This window comes from Clavispora lusitaniae (genome assembly GCF_014636115.1).
Source record: "Clavispora lusitaniae strain FDAARGOS_655 chromosome Unknown tig00000003_pilon, whole genome shotgun sequence".
NCBI classification, from domain to species: domain Eukaryota; kingdom Fungi; phylum Ascomycota; class Pichiomycetes; order Serinales; family Metschnikowiaceae; genus Clavispora; species Clavispora lusitaniae.
The window spans coordinates 1140562-1157105 of NW_027093975.1; the positions used below are offsets into that span (position 1 = coordinate 1140562).

Here is a 16544-nt window from a genome sequence, read left to right on the forward strand (position 1 = left end):
GCACTTCACACGCCGATTCTTGCGTACTCCTCTTGAAACCGCGCAGACATATACGTCTCTTTACAGACAGAGTACCAACTTTTAAGCTCCACTCCACCATGACGCAAGTTTCTTGCTGTCAAACACAATCTGTAGGCAGCCTCTGCGTCCGCACGAACCAAAAGCTCGCCGACTGTATCCAAAAGTTCCGCAATTTTCAGTAACGATTGTGAACCCATGCGGTTTTTGATGCTGTAGGCAGAAAGGTTATAGAAAAACGCACTGGCAGAGACTGCTGCGCTAGAGAAATGCTTGTTAGATTGTGTGCCTTCAAGCAGACTGACAGCTTTCACAAAGCGAGCGGCATAGTCGTCGAAAAAACTGTTGAAAACAGTGGAAGAGCCTTCATCGGTTAAAAAAAGCTGGGCGAAAAGCACACTTGCAGTCACGTTGCACAGCACACGAGCAGCCATCATGACTAGCGTTGGTTCGCCAGCGATATCGTCAAGAGCAGCAAGCATCATTTTCAATATGTTCTCTGCCGTATCTGTAGACTGAATCAAGTCCGCCACAGTGATACGCGGGATACATATACGGAGCATATCCAAGCCCAACAACTTCTGGTTTCCGGGCAAGCTCAAAATCTGCGGAACAACATTGTCGACGAGATGAAGGGCCGAGCGAGAGACGAGGTCGTTCAAGGCTGACGGCACAGAAGGGTCAGAAGGAAGTGCAAGCTTGGAGTAGCCGCGCACAAGCTGTTCTGGCTTAAAGTCAGGAAACGTAACGAGAACAGTAGAAGCTTCTGGAGCAGATGCAGCGGGAGATGTAGACGCAGCTACACTAGGTCCAGCGCTAGTGTCCGCTCCCGTACTGGGGTTCCCAGTTTGTCCAATTTCGACACCCTCTGTGTTCTTGGCAATAAAACGCACAACCTCGTCGGCATATGACGCCGGCAAGTCGTTGTCAGCCAAAAACTTCTCTGCGGCAGTGTAAGGGTTATCCGTGGCATTGAACGGCAATTTAAGCGGGGGTTGGCCATCGGCCACGTCCACATCGAAAACGTAATCATACTCCTTGCCGTTGTACTGCTGCTTTGTTCCTGAACCTGCTGCAGACACCACATCGCCGATTTTCACCCACAGGCCACCTGACCACTGGTGTGCTTCCACGATACCCGTGTTGCTGCGCACCATCACTGTCTCACCCTCGCGCTTGCCCGCCTGTTGCAACCGTTCAATGCCAGGCACGTCTGTGCGCAGAAGATTCACAGCCTGTTCTGGAATGGCTGCAGCACTCACTTGCTGGGCGTAGGCTTCGGCCACGTGCAACGGCGCTTGTCTCTCTTCGCTCTCCGTGAACACGTACACGTGTCTGTCAGAGGTGCCAACGGCCACATCGCCATTGGGTAATACGGCAACGCACCAGGCCAGAATGCCCGGGACCGAAATGGCTTGCGCCACTGTCCAGGCCAGCGCGTCCCAAAGACACACCGTACGGTCCTCTCCCAGGGACACAAGCCCGTGAGGAGTTACAGCCACGTCGTAGACGAAAGAAGCATGGCCCAGGAGCGTATGGAGCACGTGGCCCAGTTCCATGTCCCAAACTTTGAGCAGGCCGTCATTTGACGCCGACACAAAGCGGCCACCGGGCAAAAGGGCAAGTCGCCGCACAACGTCGGTGTGGCCCGTGTAGGTGGCCACTTGTGTGCCGCGGTGCCAGCGACGGATAGTACGGTCGGCCGAACACGTGAGCACAGTGTCGGAGTCAACGAAAATGGCATCCCAAACTGCAGCCTCATGGCCAACGAGGTCGTGCTCGACCGCAAACAGCTGCAAATCCCACACCTTGGCGGTGTTGTCCCATGACAGCAGGACGAGTTTTCCAAACCCGCTCCGCACGGAACAGACATTGTTGGTGTGCCCGACAAGCTGGAAGCGGCCTGTATCGTCGCCCACTTTCGCATACAGCTCGTGCGGCTCGCACAAGTAGATCACGGCGTCTTTTCCCGCCACGGCCACCAACCCCAACTCGGGAACAGAAGAAATGCTATTGATGAAGCTGGCGGAGCGGAAAAACGTCTCGTGCGTTCCTGTGGCAAGATTCCATGCTCGGGCGGTGCCGTCCCGCAGGCACGAAACGAGCAAGTCGCCCTGGGCGGCCACGCCACGCACGTCCAGCTCGTGGCCGGAGAGAATGGTCAGTAAGCGGTACATGTGGATGCAGGTGTGCAGGCTGTGTTTTTGTTGCTTCTTTTGTTTTTGCGACTGTTGCGTTTTAGGGGAAATCGCTCGCTTTATATAGACAGGTGGCTGCAAAAGGTTTGACAGCAAGTAACACTAGTAGAAGTGGATAGAAGATGTGGAGGTGTAGGCGCGAGTTGATCTTGGGGGCATTGTGCAGGCCACTTCCATTTGCCTCCAAGTGGAAGGAATAGTTCTGAAAAAAAAAATTCGTTAATTTTGTAAATGATTGGTTGGGCAGATGGGTTTATTTGATTTGGGGCTTTAGTCCTGAAAAGAGTAAGAAAGCGTTTCTGAATTTCAAGATTGACATTTCGCACAATAAAGACTGGTTGACCAAACATTTAATTATGGGGCATACTTGGTTGGATCATGAGACTTCTATTAAAGAGACTGTCCAGGAAGTTGTCGGATCATATTTCAATTATTGCATTCTAATGACTGACAAAGATATTGGGCATATAAAGATGAGCATTGAAATGCTTTCGTATTTGGTGCTGTGCTAGATACAAGTGACTGTAAGAAAGCCTGCTATCGGTAATGGTACCGCGGTTAGCATCGATAAAGGAAGGGTGGAGGAGGTAAAGGCACAGAGGAGGTAAAGGTACAGAGAACGGTACAGAGAAGATAAAGGTACAAGTGATGGTACAAGTGGATAAGGTACAAGTTTGTACGTGTTCAACAAACAATATTGCAGTGAATGAAGCGAAGGGAGACAAACATTCTTCTGAATTTGAAGTACTTTTTGAATAGATGAGATCGGGTCGCTTCCTTTTCATACTCGCTAATTTCGTCTTGTCGTCGCCAGTTATCTTCAAAAGACACCACAGATTCCATTTGATAAGGTACAAGCGAAGGTACAAGCAAGGTACAAGAGATAAGTACAGGTCAAGTTGATACTTTATTGATGTCATTGCATGTGTCTGAACCTTTGTCCTAAATGTGGTGAAAATTCATAATCTATGGTTGAGAATGTCCTTTCACAATATTATTGAAGCGGATCTGTGACCATAGAATGAAAAAAGGGCTACTTTCTACCAGATGATCAGCTACGAAATCCACCATTTCGGAAGGTTAGCTTTTGACTGATAATCGAAGGCACACGCATTTGCCAAGGAATATAGGCTATTCGAATTGCCACGTCTCCATCGTTTTTATTCAATTCTGCCTCGCACATGTATTCAAATATTCAGACATTCTTATCTCGTATTCATATCTATATCTTCATATCTCATATTTATATCTTGTTAGGAACACACTGATTGCATATAATTGCGTCCGAACTTCTTGGTTCGCTTCCAAAACAAGGGAAGCCAGTCTAGACGTAGTAGGGGTACGAGTCTTCATACGGCGAAGCTTATGTAATCTAAGGCTTCGTGGCTTATTTGGTAGGCACCATAACTGGCCTCCAGGTTCTCCATCAGTACCTCCTAACAACCTTCATATTCATATTTGTATTCATGTATTTATATCTGTACTTAAATCTTCATATATTTATCTCATCCCTTCACATTTTCATCCCTTATCCCTTCACATTTTCATATTTTCATATCTTCCTACCTTCATACCTTCGTATCTCATATCTCATATCATATCTCATTCATATTCATCTGCATTCGCACCATCCACCGTCTTCGCCAGAGGTACGGGTGCGTTGACCCGCCAACTACTTCTTCCTTATGACCTTATCCCACACCATAGCCGCCGACGGCTCCCACGTGTTCCACGCGCCGGCCACGGGCACCTACCTCACGCTCGGCGCCGGCGTCGAAGTTTCGGCGCAGCAGCCGCCCCAGGCCGTCTCAGGCGCCACTTCGGCCGTATCGTGTATTTTGGGCACCATCAAGTTGAAAATCAACAGGTATCTTGTTGTCGCCGACAAGCACGAGGTGACCGGGTCGGTGATGGGCCACAGTGTGGCACGTGTGGTGTCGCACAAGATCTACCCGCTTGGAAACGACACGGTGTCCAAGAAGGACCACGAGGAAAGCCAGTATCTTGCGTTGTTGCACGAGCACTTGGCGCGGGCCACGTTGTACTTTTCCGTGGACGGCCGCTTTGACGTGACCAATTCGTTGCAGAGACAGTTTGCCAGCCCTCCGGCGGCGCGTGACGCCCGTTTCTGGTGGAACCGCTACTTGTGTGAGGAGTTGGTTGCTGCGGGCGCCGACAGTTTCGTGACGCCGGTGATTTACGGCTACTTCAAGCTGCACATGGCGTATTTCAAGGGCCACCAGTCGTTGGAGTTTGCGTTGATCACACGCCGCTCTTGTACGCGGGCTGGAACAAGATACTTCCGCCGCGGAATCGACGAGGACGGCAACGTGGCCAACTTCAACGAGACCGAGCAGATCTTCACGACCGCAGACAAGCAGATCTTCTCCTTTTTGCAGACACGCGGCTCTGTGCCCGTGTACTGGTCCGAGATCAACAACTTGCGCTACAAGCCCAACCTTGTCGTGTCGTCTCGCCCTGCGCAGGAGGCCACGGCGAAGCATTTCACCGAGCAGGTTCTGTTGTACGGCGAGAACTACTTGGTCAACTTGGTCAACCAGAGCGGCTACGAAAAGCCCGTCAAGGACGCCTACCAGAAGGCCGTTGAGACGCTTCCGCTGCTGCTTGCGCTGCACGTGCACTACATCTACTTTGATTTCCACCACGAGTGCCGCAAGATGCGCTGGGACCGCGTCAAGCTTCTCATCGAGCACTTGATCGAGCTTGGCTTCACCAGCGACAACTACTTCCACTACGACATGGCCTCTGGAACCGTCAAACACACCCAGCAGAAGGTGGTGCGCACCAACTGTATGGACTGCTTGGACAGAACCAACGTTGTGCAGTCCATGTTGGGCCGGTGGGTCTTGCAGAACCAGTTGGAGCGTGCGGGCTACTTGCCCGAACACACCACGTCGCCGTGGGAGCGCCTTGACCCGCAGTTCAACTTGTTCTTCCAGAGCTTTTGGGCCGACAACGCCGATGCCGTGTCGTGCGCCTACTCCGGCACCGGCGCCTTGAAGACCGACTACACCAGAACTGGCAAGCGCACCAAGATCGGCGCCCTCAAGGACTTGGTCAACTCCATCACCCGCTACTACTTGAACAACTACCGCGACGGCCAGCGGCAAGACTCGTACGACTTGTTTTTGGGCATGTACCGTCCTTACCAGGACGCCGTCACCAACCCGTTCGTGGACCGCAGAGCGCCGCACGTGCAGTTGCTTCCGTACTTACTTGGTGCGTCTGTCTTGGTGGCGGTGGCGCTTATCATGTATCCACGTGGCTCGCTCTTGTCTTTGCGCAACTTGCTCTTCCTTGGTGGCTGCTTGTACTTTATCGGCGCCAATGCGCTGTACATTGCCAAGAACGGCTACCAGTTTGTCAACTGGCCGCTGTTGATGCCATTGGACTACTTGCGCCGCACGGAGGAGTTCAGTGCCGACGGGAAGTTGGTGGGGACTCGCTACGAGGAGCACGAGAACTTCAAGACGTCAAAGAAGCGCAACTAGGTCCACGGACGACTTTGTTATAGAATGGATGATTCGCTTCTATTTTTGCTATGTGAATAGGATATTGTTTTTGGCCAAGACACTGTAGCACATGAACTGAATCATGCTTACGAAATGCATTGTCAAGTATTCAAAGAGGTTCTGGTACCATCAAACGTTGTTCTCGTATCTGGACTAAGACATTCAATATAATGGAAATTAGAGTTAGAAAAGAATCGACGTGTGGAAGAATAACTTCGTACTAAGTATTTTTGCAGAATCTGGGGGAAGCGATCGTTGTCTTGTTTAGAGCAAGTTGTATTTTCACATTTCTACTGAGCCTTTTCGCTTTGCAATCTTTGTCTTGCGATTTAGCTCTGAATATACAAACAATGGTGGATCCAATATGGGCAATCCAATGGGCACATTATTGGCTGGCCATTCATATTGGGCAAGAGAACTGAAAAATTCAATCATCTAGTTTTCATGATCTCTTGAACCATATAATCAGTCTTTTCTCACAAAAAGTAATAGCAAAGATTGAAAGAGTACAACTATAACCTTGAACTGCTGCCTCAGAATTCCATCCTAGTAGACACACTCTAAACAATACGCTATAGTGAAATCACATTATTGTTCGGCTTTTTTCTCAATATATGATCCATTTTTGCTCATAACGTCCAGTAATATCCGACTCTCCTTTGTATCTAACACCAGCCGAAATAATGAGTTAAGTCAATTGCTACACTATAACATTCTCCAAATAGATCCATAAAGTTAATTAATAATATTCATACTGCTTAGTATATTGGCTCTTGCTATGGCCAGACGGTAGTGCATACGGCCCCACTCGAAAACATCTTCAACAACTCCACTTAATTGCAAACAGAACCATGTCGGGCGTTCTAGAACAATCTTTGGACGAAATCATCGGCTCCAACAAGCCTCGAAGAAGAGACGGCCCAGCAAGACCGCCCAGATCCCGTGGCGCCAGAAGACCACCTGTATGTGTCATTCAGCAAAGTTTCAAGATTTCGTCTTTCGTCCCTCCATACTAACTTTCAGCGCGGCAGACCGACCGGCAGAACCGGTATCCCTCGGCAGATTCTTGAAAGCGCCCATGGGAGGCCCTTGTTGCGGCTCAGAAACGTGCATTCCGAGTTGAATGGCGAAGACTTGTCCAACTTGTTTTTGAACGTGGCGCCTGTGGACTTTGTCAAGTTCGATCCACGCGACGAGGCGGTGGCGTACGTGTGCTTCCAGCTGAATTTTGCCGACAACAACGCCAAGGCCATTTCCCGTTTCGATGGCAAGAAGGCCATGGGCAACACGTTGATTGTGGAAAACGCCACCTCTTTGGCTGACAGAATAGCTCCCCGTGCGGCGGCTGAACCAATTGCCCTTTCGAAGGAGGCGCCTCGCGTACGCGCCAGAAAACCCAAGGCCAGGAAGCCCAGACCAGCGAAAAAGACCGCTGAAGACTTGGACGCAGAGTTAACTGCTTACATGGACGGCGTGACTCCAACGGGCGGCGACAGCGGCGCTTTTGCGGCCCAGAACAACGGCGAGGCCATGGACTAGACCTCACAAAAGTTTTGCGTCGTTTTTGTGTCGTTTGCGTCGGACAATAGTGTGGTGACATGAAACTTGTACATGAGAAGAAAATTTTACGTGACTGGCGTGTTGTTGGCTGTATGTAATGTTATTATACTACTAGACAAGGACCAGAGAGACCGAGGATTAGCATTGTAAATACGTGCCGTGTGGTTTTTACCTGTTAGGACCATGTATTCATTGTGTGATGATAGGTCAGTCTGTATCTCACAGTATCGCTTGTATCAGTTTACACTTTCCTTCTCTGTATTTAGTTGAATCTTACGTATCCGTTACATCTCTCTGTGTATTTAATTGAATCTTACGTATCCGTTTCATCTACATCTTCACATGTCCTATAGTACATCTACATTCTTCACATTTCCTATAGTACATCTACATTCTTCATACCTTCTATCAAATAATATAACAATATCGATCATCTAACAATACACCATGACTACCATATATCAGAATATCGGAAATTATCTATACATTCTATTACATCTATCAGTCTATCGGTCGATGCTCTAAGTCAAAATCGCATATCGTTCAGCTCTCGCTGGCAAGCTCCACCAACTGAATGTAGAGTCCCCGCGTCGCCCGGCGCCACAGCTTGCCCCAGTAAAGCGTTGGCACAATGAACGCAATCGACACGAAATCAATCACCGCCAACACAATATAAGTGTTCTGGGTTCCGGCAGCATCGAGCCACTTCGAACACACAAACGTGAAGATACATGCCAATGTGTTGTTGATGATGGAAACACCCACCATGCCTTGGATCACAATCTCCGGGTACGCATCCATCAAGTACGACATGGCAGTGTCTCCGATGGAGCCCCAGCCAAAACCAATGAGGGCCAAGCCGCCATAGATCACCCATGCTGGCCATGCTCCGCCTTGGGCTGCTCCCACGCCAAACATCACAAGACCCACAGGAGAAACAACCATGGTGACGAAAAGAAGCCAAAGGCGGTACTCGGGTTCGTACAAACCGCCTTTCCGACGGGCCAACCAGAGCACATGGCGGTCAGACAAGACTCCCGACATGAAACAGCCGAAAACAGCACCAACCAAAGTGGCCACGTTCATAAGCGCCACTTGCGTTTCGGTATAGTTCCAAGGCTCTTCGCCAAAGTATGTGTCCTGAGTTGTGAGGAAAAAAGACATGTATGCATCTTGCAAGCCCCACAATATGCCCGAGAGCCAGACAGCAGGAAGCGAAAACACTTTGAAGTAGAGCACAAATCTTTTCACGTACTGGTGGAAACCCAACCCAGTGATGTAGGATGAAGGTGTGATGAGAGCCAACCGGGAACGATACGATTTGGGGCGTTCTGCAGAAGACTCAAGGTCAAACGACAGCCGGCACCGAACAATCGGACTGCCGGCCTGGTTGGAAGTTATTCCTGTCTCCTTTTCGTCCATCTCTGGAGTTCTCTCGGTCTCGTGCGTTTCTTCAGTTTCCTCCGCCTTTTCGTCCTTCGAGTCGCCGCTCTCAAAAAGCTCAAGCGCTGCAGCTTCCTTGTCAAGAGCAGGAGTATCCTTGTTTTCCTTCTTCTCGCCTGTTTCTTCACTTTTCAGCCCAATCTTTTCATCGTAGACAGGGAAGTGGCTGGCACGATCGAAAACCGTTTCCTCGCACGCAACCAAAGTCACCAAAAGCGTTCCGCCAGTGACAATGGCACCCCACCAGCCGACCCAGCGGAAACCCTGGGCCTCGGAGATGAGATGGGCCACCAAGGGCCCCAAAAACGAGCCCACCAGTGTGGCCAAGATGTAGACGGTCAATACCGAACCAAGCTGGTGCTGGAAAAAAATGTCAGCCAAGGACTGCTGGACCTGGGCCTCGGCGCATGCTTCAGACATGCCCACGAACGCCTGCGACCAGATTGTGTCTGCGGTTTTCGTCAGGCGAGCAAACCAGATGGAACCGGCCGTTCCGGCCAGAAGACAGATGATGTAGGTGATTCTGCGGCCGTAAAGCGACGACGCGGGCGCAAAGAAGATGCACAGCCAGCCAATGAAGAGGAAAAGCACGCCTGCGCCTGTGTTCATGGCGTCATAGGAGATGCCGTAGATCTCATTCAACAGGTCCTGCGCTGCGCCGGCGTCGTTGGAAATGGCAGCGGTCAATGCGGTGATGAAGCAAACAAGGAGGAAATGCCATATTTTGCGGTTGCTCGACCAGTTCAACGGGTCGTTGGGCGAGTCAGACGGCTGGGGGAGCAAAATGATGCCGTCGGCGGTCTTTTTCACAGGACGGTGGCTCGACGAGTCGTCCAGAGACACAAGGATGTTGGTCGTGCCCGGGACGTAGTCTTCAGCAAAGTAGTCGTTCATGGGAATATTCTGGCGCTAAGATAATGGAGTTCTTGGGCTATTTTGTATTCGGAGGTATTTGGAGTTTGGAGTTATTAGGAGCTATTTGGAGCTGTTCTTTGTGATGGTACTTGAAGTTGCAATACGGAGAAGTGATGATTTCTGCAGTTGATTATAGCCTGTTGTCGATGTCAGAGGAGCATAGTACGGTGAAGTAAATTTTTTCTTGCGTTTCTTTTTCTTTTTTTGCACCCGCGATGTCCACATGTAAGACAGACGTCATGCACCTAGTCACTTAGTAGACAGGCTGACAGAAGATGTTGATTGGACAACGAGAGGTATGAATGGTTTGGAGAATTGGTAAGGCCACAGGTTGGCTCACATAACATCCATGTGAGTAGATCGAAAAATGGATCAATCTTAGAGGATACTTACCTGTACCGTTCAAGCATACTTGTGTTTAAGTAGATTCATGCATTGTGCAGCGATCGCTGTATTTGTAAATGTATAAAGAATTGGCCCAATGGTGTACTGGATCTGTGGTATTTGCTTACTGGAGATCCTGATTGACCAGGTATATCCCAGAAAAACGTTGAACTCATGACTACGACGATTTGTTCAGACTGCGAAAGCAGAGTCGCCGAGTGACTGTTTGAATTGTTCGAACATTTTTATGTTTGAATATTTGATTGAATATTTGTTTGAATATTTGTTTGAATATTTGTTTCAATATTTGTTGAATATTTGTTGAATATTTGTTTGAATAATTGTTCGAACTTATTATTTGCTCGTACTTTCTTCCTTTGACCAAGATCGGAAGGTAGACGTTTGAATGTGCTCTTGGAGAGAGCAGTGGTAGGTAGCATTCGAAAGATTCAATCAGACGTACATTGTCATTTCTTAGCTCTCACACGGGTATAAGATCTTAGTTCTCTTAGGAAGCTACTATCAGTCCTCTTCGCTGAGATTTAGTTGAAGTTTAGATTCTTTCACCCAAGTTCAATATACAACTTTATGTGGAAACTTATTATAATATCCCTTCGTTGTACGATCAGAAACCGTACAAGTTTCTTTGGCCAGTATAGGACTCCAATGGGCACAACTTGGGCGAAAAAAAGTCAATCTATTGATGTGGGTTCTGAACGTTTTAGTCCATCGACGGCGCCCCATTATTCGTCGCTGATTCTTTCTCGATTTGAAGGTCCATCACTTTCCAGGGCTTTAGCACCTTCCCTGCCACACCTCTCCAAAATTAAATGTCAGGAATGCAAATGAGCCGTTGCTATAAAGCACTAAATGAGATTGCTTTCCTACTTTTAGTGAGTTTGAAGCTCAATCATAGCATTGATGCATTCGAGATCTCAACACCTGCTCGTAAAGACAGTGACTGTCTGATTGTTCAAGACTTATTAGTTGAGAACAGTTTATGATCTGTTTGGAAGAGTTGATGTGGTTGTCAATCATAGGGGACAAATTTTGTAGCTGGATCAACCAGTACATTTGAATCCAATTGTGTGAGCCCAATCATTTCCATACTTCTCGTCTAACCAGAGAACAAGTTAGTTAGGACTCGTAATTTATATCATTATTAGAATTACTTCGTTTATAGTTTGTATCTTTATTATCAATGCCGTCTGACGAGCCTGACATATCTAGCAGCATGGAAAAAACGAAAGAGCTCCGATCCGTTCCAGCTTGCCATCATATCTAATCAAGGCTTAACGGAAATCCTAATTACAACTCAAAATGTTTTTTCGAAAGTCTTCTGTACTACAACGTTGTCTGGTTCGCATTCATACACAAATCAAGCAAAACGGCACCTAAACTGAAAGCAACGAAAAACAAAAAACAAAATAAAAAAACAAAATAAAATAAAAAAACAAAAAACAAAACGATTAAACAACAAAACGATCAAACAACAAACCGATCAAAAAACAACAAACAACAAACAACAACAAATCAAGAAGACACTGGGGTGTCGACAAAAGCATCTGATGTGCCTAATAATATCTATAATTATATTTTAATATAAATTATTACAATTATTACATTAGATTTATTATAGTAAATTACGTGCAACAGTAACTATATGGTAAACGGTATAAATAATATTCATGCCAAAGCATCTACAATATGGGCCGCGCACGCCGCCTCTTCTCACTATCAACTTCAACCCAACCCAAACTGCTCGAGCGAAAATGTCCGACGACCTTCTATCATGGTGCGACGATCTCCACCAGGTGCGAGGAAACATCTCGCAGCTCCAAGCAACGCTCAACCAGGTCGTGGCCAAGGCGCCCACGGTGGCTCAGTATAAAGAATTGATGCATACTTATGGCGAGGCGCCGCAGCCGCTGGCCATGGCAGAAAAGCTCCGTGTGCTGCTCCAGTCGCCGCAGCTCAAGGTGGCGGTGCGCTTGAAGAGCCTCTACGACAAGGGCCTCATGCCGTTTTTGCAGACGTTTGCCCACATCAACTTCAAGTCTGCCAAAAGCGACCGTTATGTCGGGTACTTGTTGGACTACACGCCCGAGGAGAGAAAGGCGAAGGACAGGTTCCGAATCGACGAGGGTGAGAGGACGGTGGAAAACGGCAAAAGCATCGACGGCGCAGACGGCGCCAAAACAGAACCCGAAAGCGGCCAAAACCAAGGCCAGAGCGACAAGGCCGACTTGTACCCGCCGACGTTGCCGCCGCTCAGCGAGCCTGTGCTCAAGCTTGTGCTTACAGACAAGTCGTTTCGGCAGCCCGGCGATTTTCTAGAAGCGCTGCACTTCAGCAATTCGCACAACCGCAAGCTTGCCCTCCACGGGTCTGCTTTGGTTGATTGTGCGCTCATTTCTCTCGCCAACACGGCGTTTCCCACGGCCCACGAAGACGATTTGCAGCACTTGCGGTTTCGGCTCACGGCGCCGCACGTCGTGGCACGCTTGGCATACTGCTACAATCTTTCCGAGGCAGTGATGATGCACATCTCGCAAGAATTGCCCGTGGAAGACAAGATGCGCATCCTCCAGACGGTGTTCTACGCCTATGTCGGCGGCATGGCTCGCCACGGCTACACGTTTGCCGAGATCCAGAAGTGGCTCAGCAAGCTTTACCAGCCGCTTTTTGCCAAACTTCCCGACGCACAGGTCAAAAACCTCCATGCCGTGGCGTACGCCGAGTTCCAGTTCTTGGTGACGCGGGCAAACAACTACTTTGAGCATCCGACGAAAAAGCTCCGCTACGATTTCGAGCAGGAAAACGAAGACCCGCTTGTTTTCCGTCTTCGCGTGGGCGAACTAGCATTGGCCTCTGGATCCGGAGACACAGCCTTGGCCGCCAAACAGAGGGCCGCCTACAACACCTTAACAGACGCAGATCTGCGCACAAAGCTTCTAACGCATCTTCTCGAGCACTACAGAACTCCAGAACGGGTCGAGCCGCGGATCGAGCAGTCTGAACCCCAACCAGATCCTGAAGCGGAACCGGAAGACGACGACGACGATGCATACTCGCCTGAACTCTCAGAAGACGTTTTTACCGACACTTTGGATGGCCTGAACACCGGACCGGACCCAGTTCCAAGTACAAGCATTTCGGGCCCCGCTGGACTTTCTGGACCGACAGGAATCATTTCCGAGCCCCAAGGACAATTGCATTTTAGCGGCTCCGGTCATATGCCTCCAGCTGGCGCAGTGTCGCAACCAGTGGGACAACCTCCAGCTCCAGGCCAAGCTCCAGGCCAAGCTCCAGGCCAAGCTCCAGGCTCATGGCGAAGCACTCCAGCCGCTGCTCCTCGTATGCCATTGCCCTACGGCGCCCTTCCGCCTATTCCCAATATGAAGAAGCGTCCGGACAAACGGAGGTAGGAATGAAGTTGGCCATTAAGCTATAGACTTATATAAGTGCTGGCTCTAGCATCCATTGAGAGAATAATCTTGAGTGCATGCGTCGGAAGAGATTTTGCTACGTATGTATGCGCTGGCTCATGCTTGTAAGATATGAAGCTGCAAATCATAAGTAGAAAGAAACAGTCAATGCTTTCTATTGATCACAGTATCAGATGTCACAACACTTTAGGTTACTAGATCGTTGAACAGAACCGTTCCGACACATCGTATAAGTGATTTTCTGGAATTAAGCTGAGAGTTAAAGGCAAAGCTGGTTTGCACCTTAAATAAGGCCAAGGGTTCTCGTACTTGCTTTGATGCCGGATAATCTACCTGATATCTTTAAGATGGAGTGGCCAAGACTGAAAGTGCTTCTGATTTAGAAACATTTTCGTTGGATCTACTTCACCAGGAGATATGGTGTACGAATTCACGTTGAGCGACTTAGAGTTTCAGCTTTATTCACACCATCTAATTAATTGATTTTGATCATCACAAATTCGATTGCGTGAAGACGGAAAAGTAGTTTTAGGTTCAATGTTCGCCTCTTAAGATTGAATTGAGAGTCGAGGTAATAAAGATGTGGTGAAATTCGCTAATCATCAGTAATATGACCTTCGTCTGATTGAGTTACAAAGAGAATAGAGTTGACCAATGTTTTCAACCACTTTTGAAGAATGCAGGTATATCCTGTAATCTCATGAAATCCGTATACTCGTCTAACAAGACGATCTGACGACAGCATCTTGCGCTGTGTCAAGCCTTTCATACAACCACTTCAAGAGTAGGATGGCATTATCTCTGAACTGGTGATAGTACTCTTTTGATTAAATGGGAAAGAAAGTTTATATTTGATAGCACAGCTAGTGACGTTAAGTTTAATTTGCTAGCACAACTAGCGACCTTAAGTTTACTTGCATCATTACGAGGCCATTCATCAGATAAACAATCTAAGTTTGCCGTTACATGTTAGAACAGGGTCCAGAGAATGCCTAAATACGGTCTGATCGAGCATCAGAACTTGAAATCCAAACTGTCGTCTAGACACCAATCAAGAACAATCTATCAAACAATCAATCAAAGAACAACCAAAGAACAATCAACCTAGAATACTGATGCTATGCTGGATCAACAGTAGCCAGATCGGTGACGTACCAAGACTGTACAGACGAAAAAGAAAAGAGAGCACGAGAAAAATATTCCCCAAAGCCTGCACACACACCCAAGCAAGGAGACGCACGTGCTGCCACCGATTTGCCTCTTGTGCCACCGCCCTACAATTTGGCTCATCCAAAGCCGTAGGTTTGGCGTGGGCCTGGTCTGGCGGAGTTAGACCCGATACAGCAGGTGCGCGCCCGGAGACATACGGATGCGCAAGAAAGTTTGCGCGGTGCGCCTGGAAACAGGCCAATAAGAACCGTTCCTGCGATAGTGCGCGCGCTTTTTCGTTTTTCGCCTATATATCGCCCGGTGCGAAAGGAATTTTTTCCTTCTCTTCTCTTTTCCACACTTGTGTATATATATTCATAATGGCCGCCAAGCAGCAGACTCTTCCTACTTTCACCGTTGGTGACTACGCCTCTTTTGCTCTCGCCGGTGCTATGGGCTGTGGTGTCACCCACGGTGCCATGACCCCAATCGATGTGGTGAAGACCAGAATCCAGTTGGAACCAACTGTTTACAACAAGGGTATGATTGGCTCTTTCAAGCAAGTTGTCTCTTCCGAAGGTGCCGGTGCTTTGTTGACCGGTTTGGGTCCTACCGTCTTGGGTTACTCCTTGCAAGGTGCCTTCAAGTTTGGTGGTTACGAATTGTTCAAGAAGACCTTCATTGAGCAATTGGGCTACGACACCGCCTCCAAGTACAAGAACTCCGTGTACATTGGTTCCGCTGCCTTGGCCGAGTTTTTCGCCGACATTGCCTTGTGTCCATTGGAAGCCACCAGAATCAGATTGGTGTCGCAGCCAACCTTCGCCAACGGTTTGATTGGCGGTTTCTCCAGAATCTTGAAGGAAGAAGGTGTCGGTTCTTTCTACAACGGTTTCACCCCTATCTTGTTCAAGCAGATTCCTTACAACATTGCCAAGTTTTTGGTTTTCGAGAGAGCTGCTGAGGCCATTTACGGTGCCATCCCAACTCCAAAGGCTGAGTTGTCCTCTGGTGCCGCCACTGCCGTCAACTTGGGTGCTGGTATCATTGCCGGATGTGCTGCTGCCATTGTTTCTCAACCTGCTGACACCTTGTTGTCCAAGGTCAACAAGACCAAGAAGGCTCCAGGCCAATCCACCATTGGTTTGTTGGCTCAATTGGCCAAGCAATTGGGTATCCGTGGCTCTTTCACTGGTTTGCCAACCAGATTGGTCATGGTCGGTACTTTGACCTCTTTGCAGTTCACCATCTACGGCTCTTTGAAGTCTGCTTTGAACTGCCCTAAGGCCGTTGAGTTGTAAGTAGAATGTATTTATTAATGCACCTCAGTCATTGGGATGACAGTCACTTATTTATGGCGTAGGCGGTTGCGCGGGATTATAGATGCTAGACATCGTGAGTATGCTTGGAGACGTTTCAGTTTGGAATTGATCCTGTAGAAGATGACAGTTTTTGACTTGAAGTTTTCGCATGTTCGTTATTTCAATTTACTGCTGTTATTAATGTCTTCATAAGTGATCCGAATTCATAAACTTTATCTGATTAAGTCTCTCCATTTAATTGTCGCCACGCATTGTACTTGTGACTGATGAAGGATTCAGTAAAAATGGTCTGACACCGATTTACTGGCAATGCTTGCTGATGATTCAAAATCGACTCAATTGCAAGATCAAAATCAATGTATCTGCATTTGAAGTCTGTTTTGATGAAGCAGCCCGTTAAGACGCAGTTTATTAGCCAACGCCTATATTATTACTAATTGATTGCTTGTAATCTCTTGTTGTCTATCGACTTTCACATCCTGTGCCAATAGTTCGTGTTACAGTGGGATCACTTTTTCGAATCAAACTGCTCGAACAAATTATTTCAAGTGGAGCCAACCAATGCTAGAAAGT

At 48.1% G+C, this 16544-nt stretch overlaps 6 protein-coding genes across 6 annotated transcripts; 4 read left to right on the plus strand and 2 right to left on the minus strand. All coding sequences in view use genetic code 12, as the record gives it.

Moving 5' to 3' along the window:
• Positions 1–5: 5 nt before the first annotated feature.
• On the minus strand, positions 6–2195 carry DOA1 (Doa1p; the record flags this gene model as incomplete). Its single annotated transcript, XM_002619354.2, has 1 exon — positions 6–2195. The coding sequence occupies one exon, from the start codon at positions 2193–2195 to the stop codon at positions 6–8; it is 2190 nt and encodes a 729-aa protein (XP_002619400.2).
• A 1706-nt stretch (positions 2196–3901) lies between these two features.
• Positions 3902–5728, plus strand: SAC1 (phosphatidylinositol-3-phosphatase; the record flags this gene model as incomplete). The annotated part of the gene is made up of 1 exon (XM_002619356.2): positions 3902–5728. The coding sequence occupies one exon, from the start codon at positions 3902–3904 to the stop codon at positions 5726–5728; it is 1827 nt and encodes a 608-aa protein (XP_002619402.1).
• Positions 5729–6600: 872 nt separating this feature from the next.
• Positions 6601–7288, plus strand: FOB63_000534 (uncharacterized protein; the record flags this gene model as incomplete). Its single annotated transcript, XM_066102476.1, has 2 exons — positions 6601–6711; positions 6773–7288. The coding sequence occupies 2 exons, from the start codon at positions 6601–6603 to the stop codon at positions 7286–7288; spliced, it is 627 nt and encodes a 208-aa protein (XP_065958546.1).
• Positions 7289–7852: 564 nt separating this feature from the next.
• Positions 7853–9646, minus strand: FOB63_000535 (uncharacterized protein; the record flags this gene model as incomplete). Its single annotated transcript, XM_002619357.1, has 1 exon — positions 7853–9646. The coding sequence occupies one exon, from the start codon at positions 9644–9646 to the stop codon at positions 7853–7855; it is 1794 nt and encodes a 597-aa protein (XP_002619403.1).
• A 2093-nt stretch (positions 9647–11739) lies between these two features.
• On the plus strand, positions 11740–13479 carry CDL1 (Cdl1p; the record flags this gene model as incomplete). Its single annotated transcript, XM_002619358.1, has 1 exon — positions 11740–13479. One exon carries the CDS (start codon positions 11740–11742, stop codon positions 13477–13479), a length of 1740 nt encoding a protein of 579 aa, XP_002619404.1.
• A 1136-nt stretch (positions 13480–14615) lies between these two features.
• MIR1 (Mir1p) lies at positions 14616–15950 on the plus strand (the record flags this gene model as incomplete). The annotated part of the gene is made up of 1 exon (XM_002619359.1): positions 14616–15950. One exon carries the CDS (start codon positions 14616–14618, stop codon positions 15948–15950), a length of 1335 nt encoding a protein of 444 aa, XP_002619405.1.
• Positions 15951–16544: the final 594 nt, after the last annotated feature.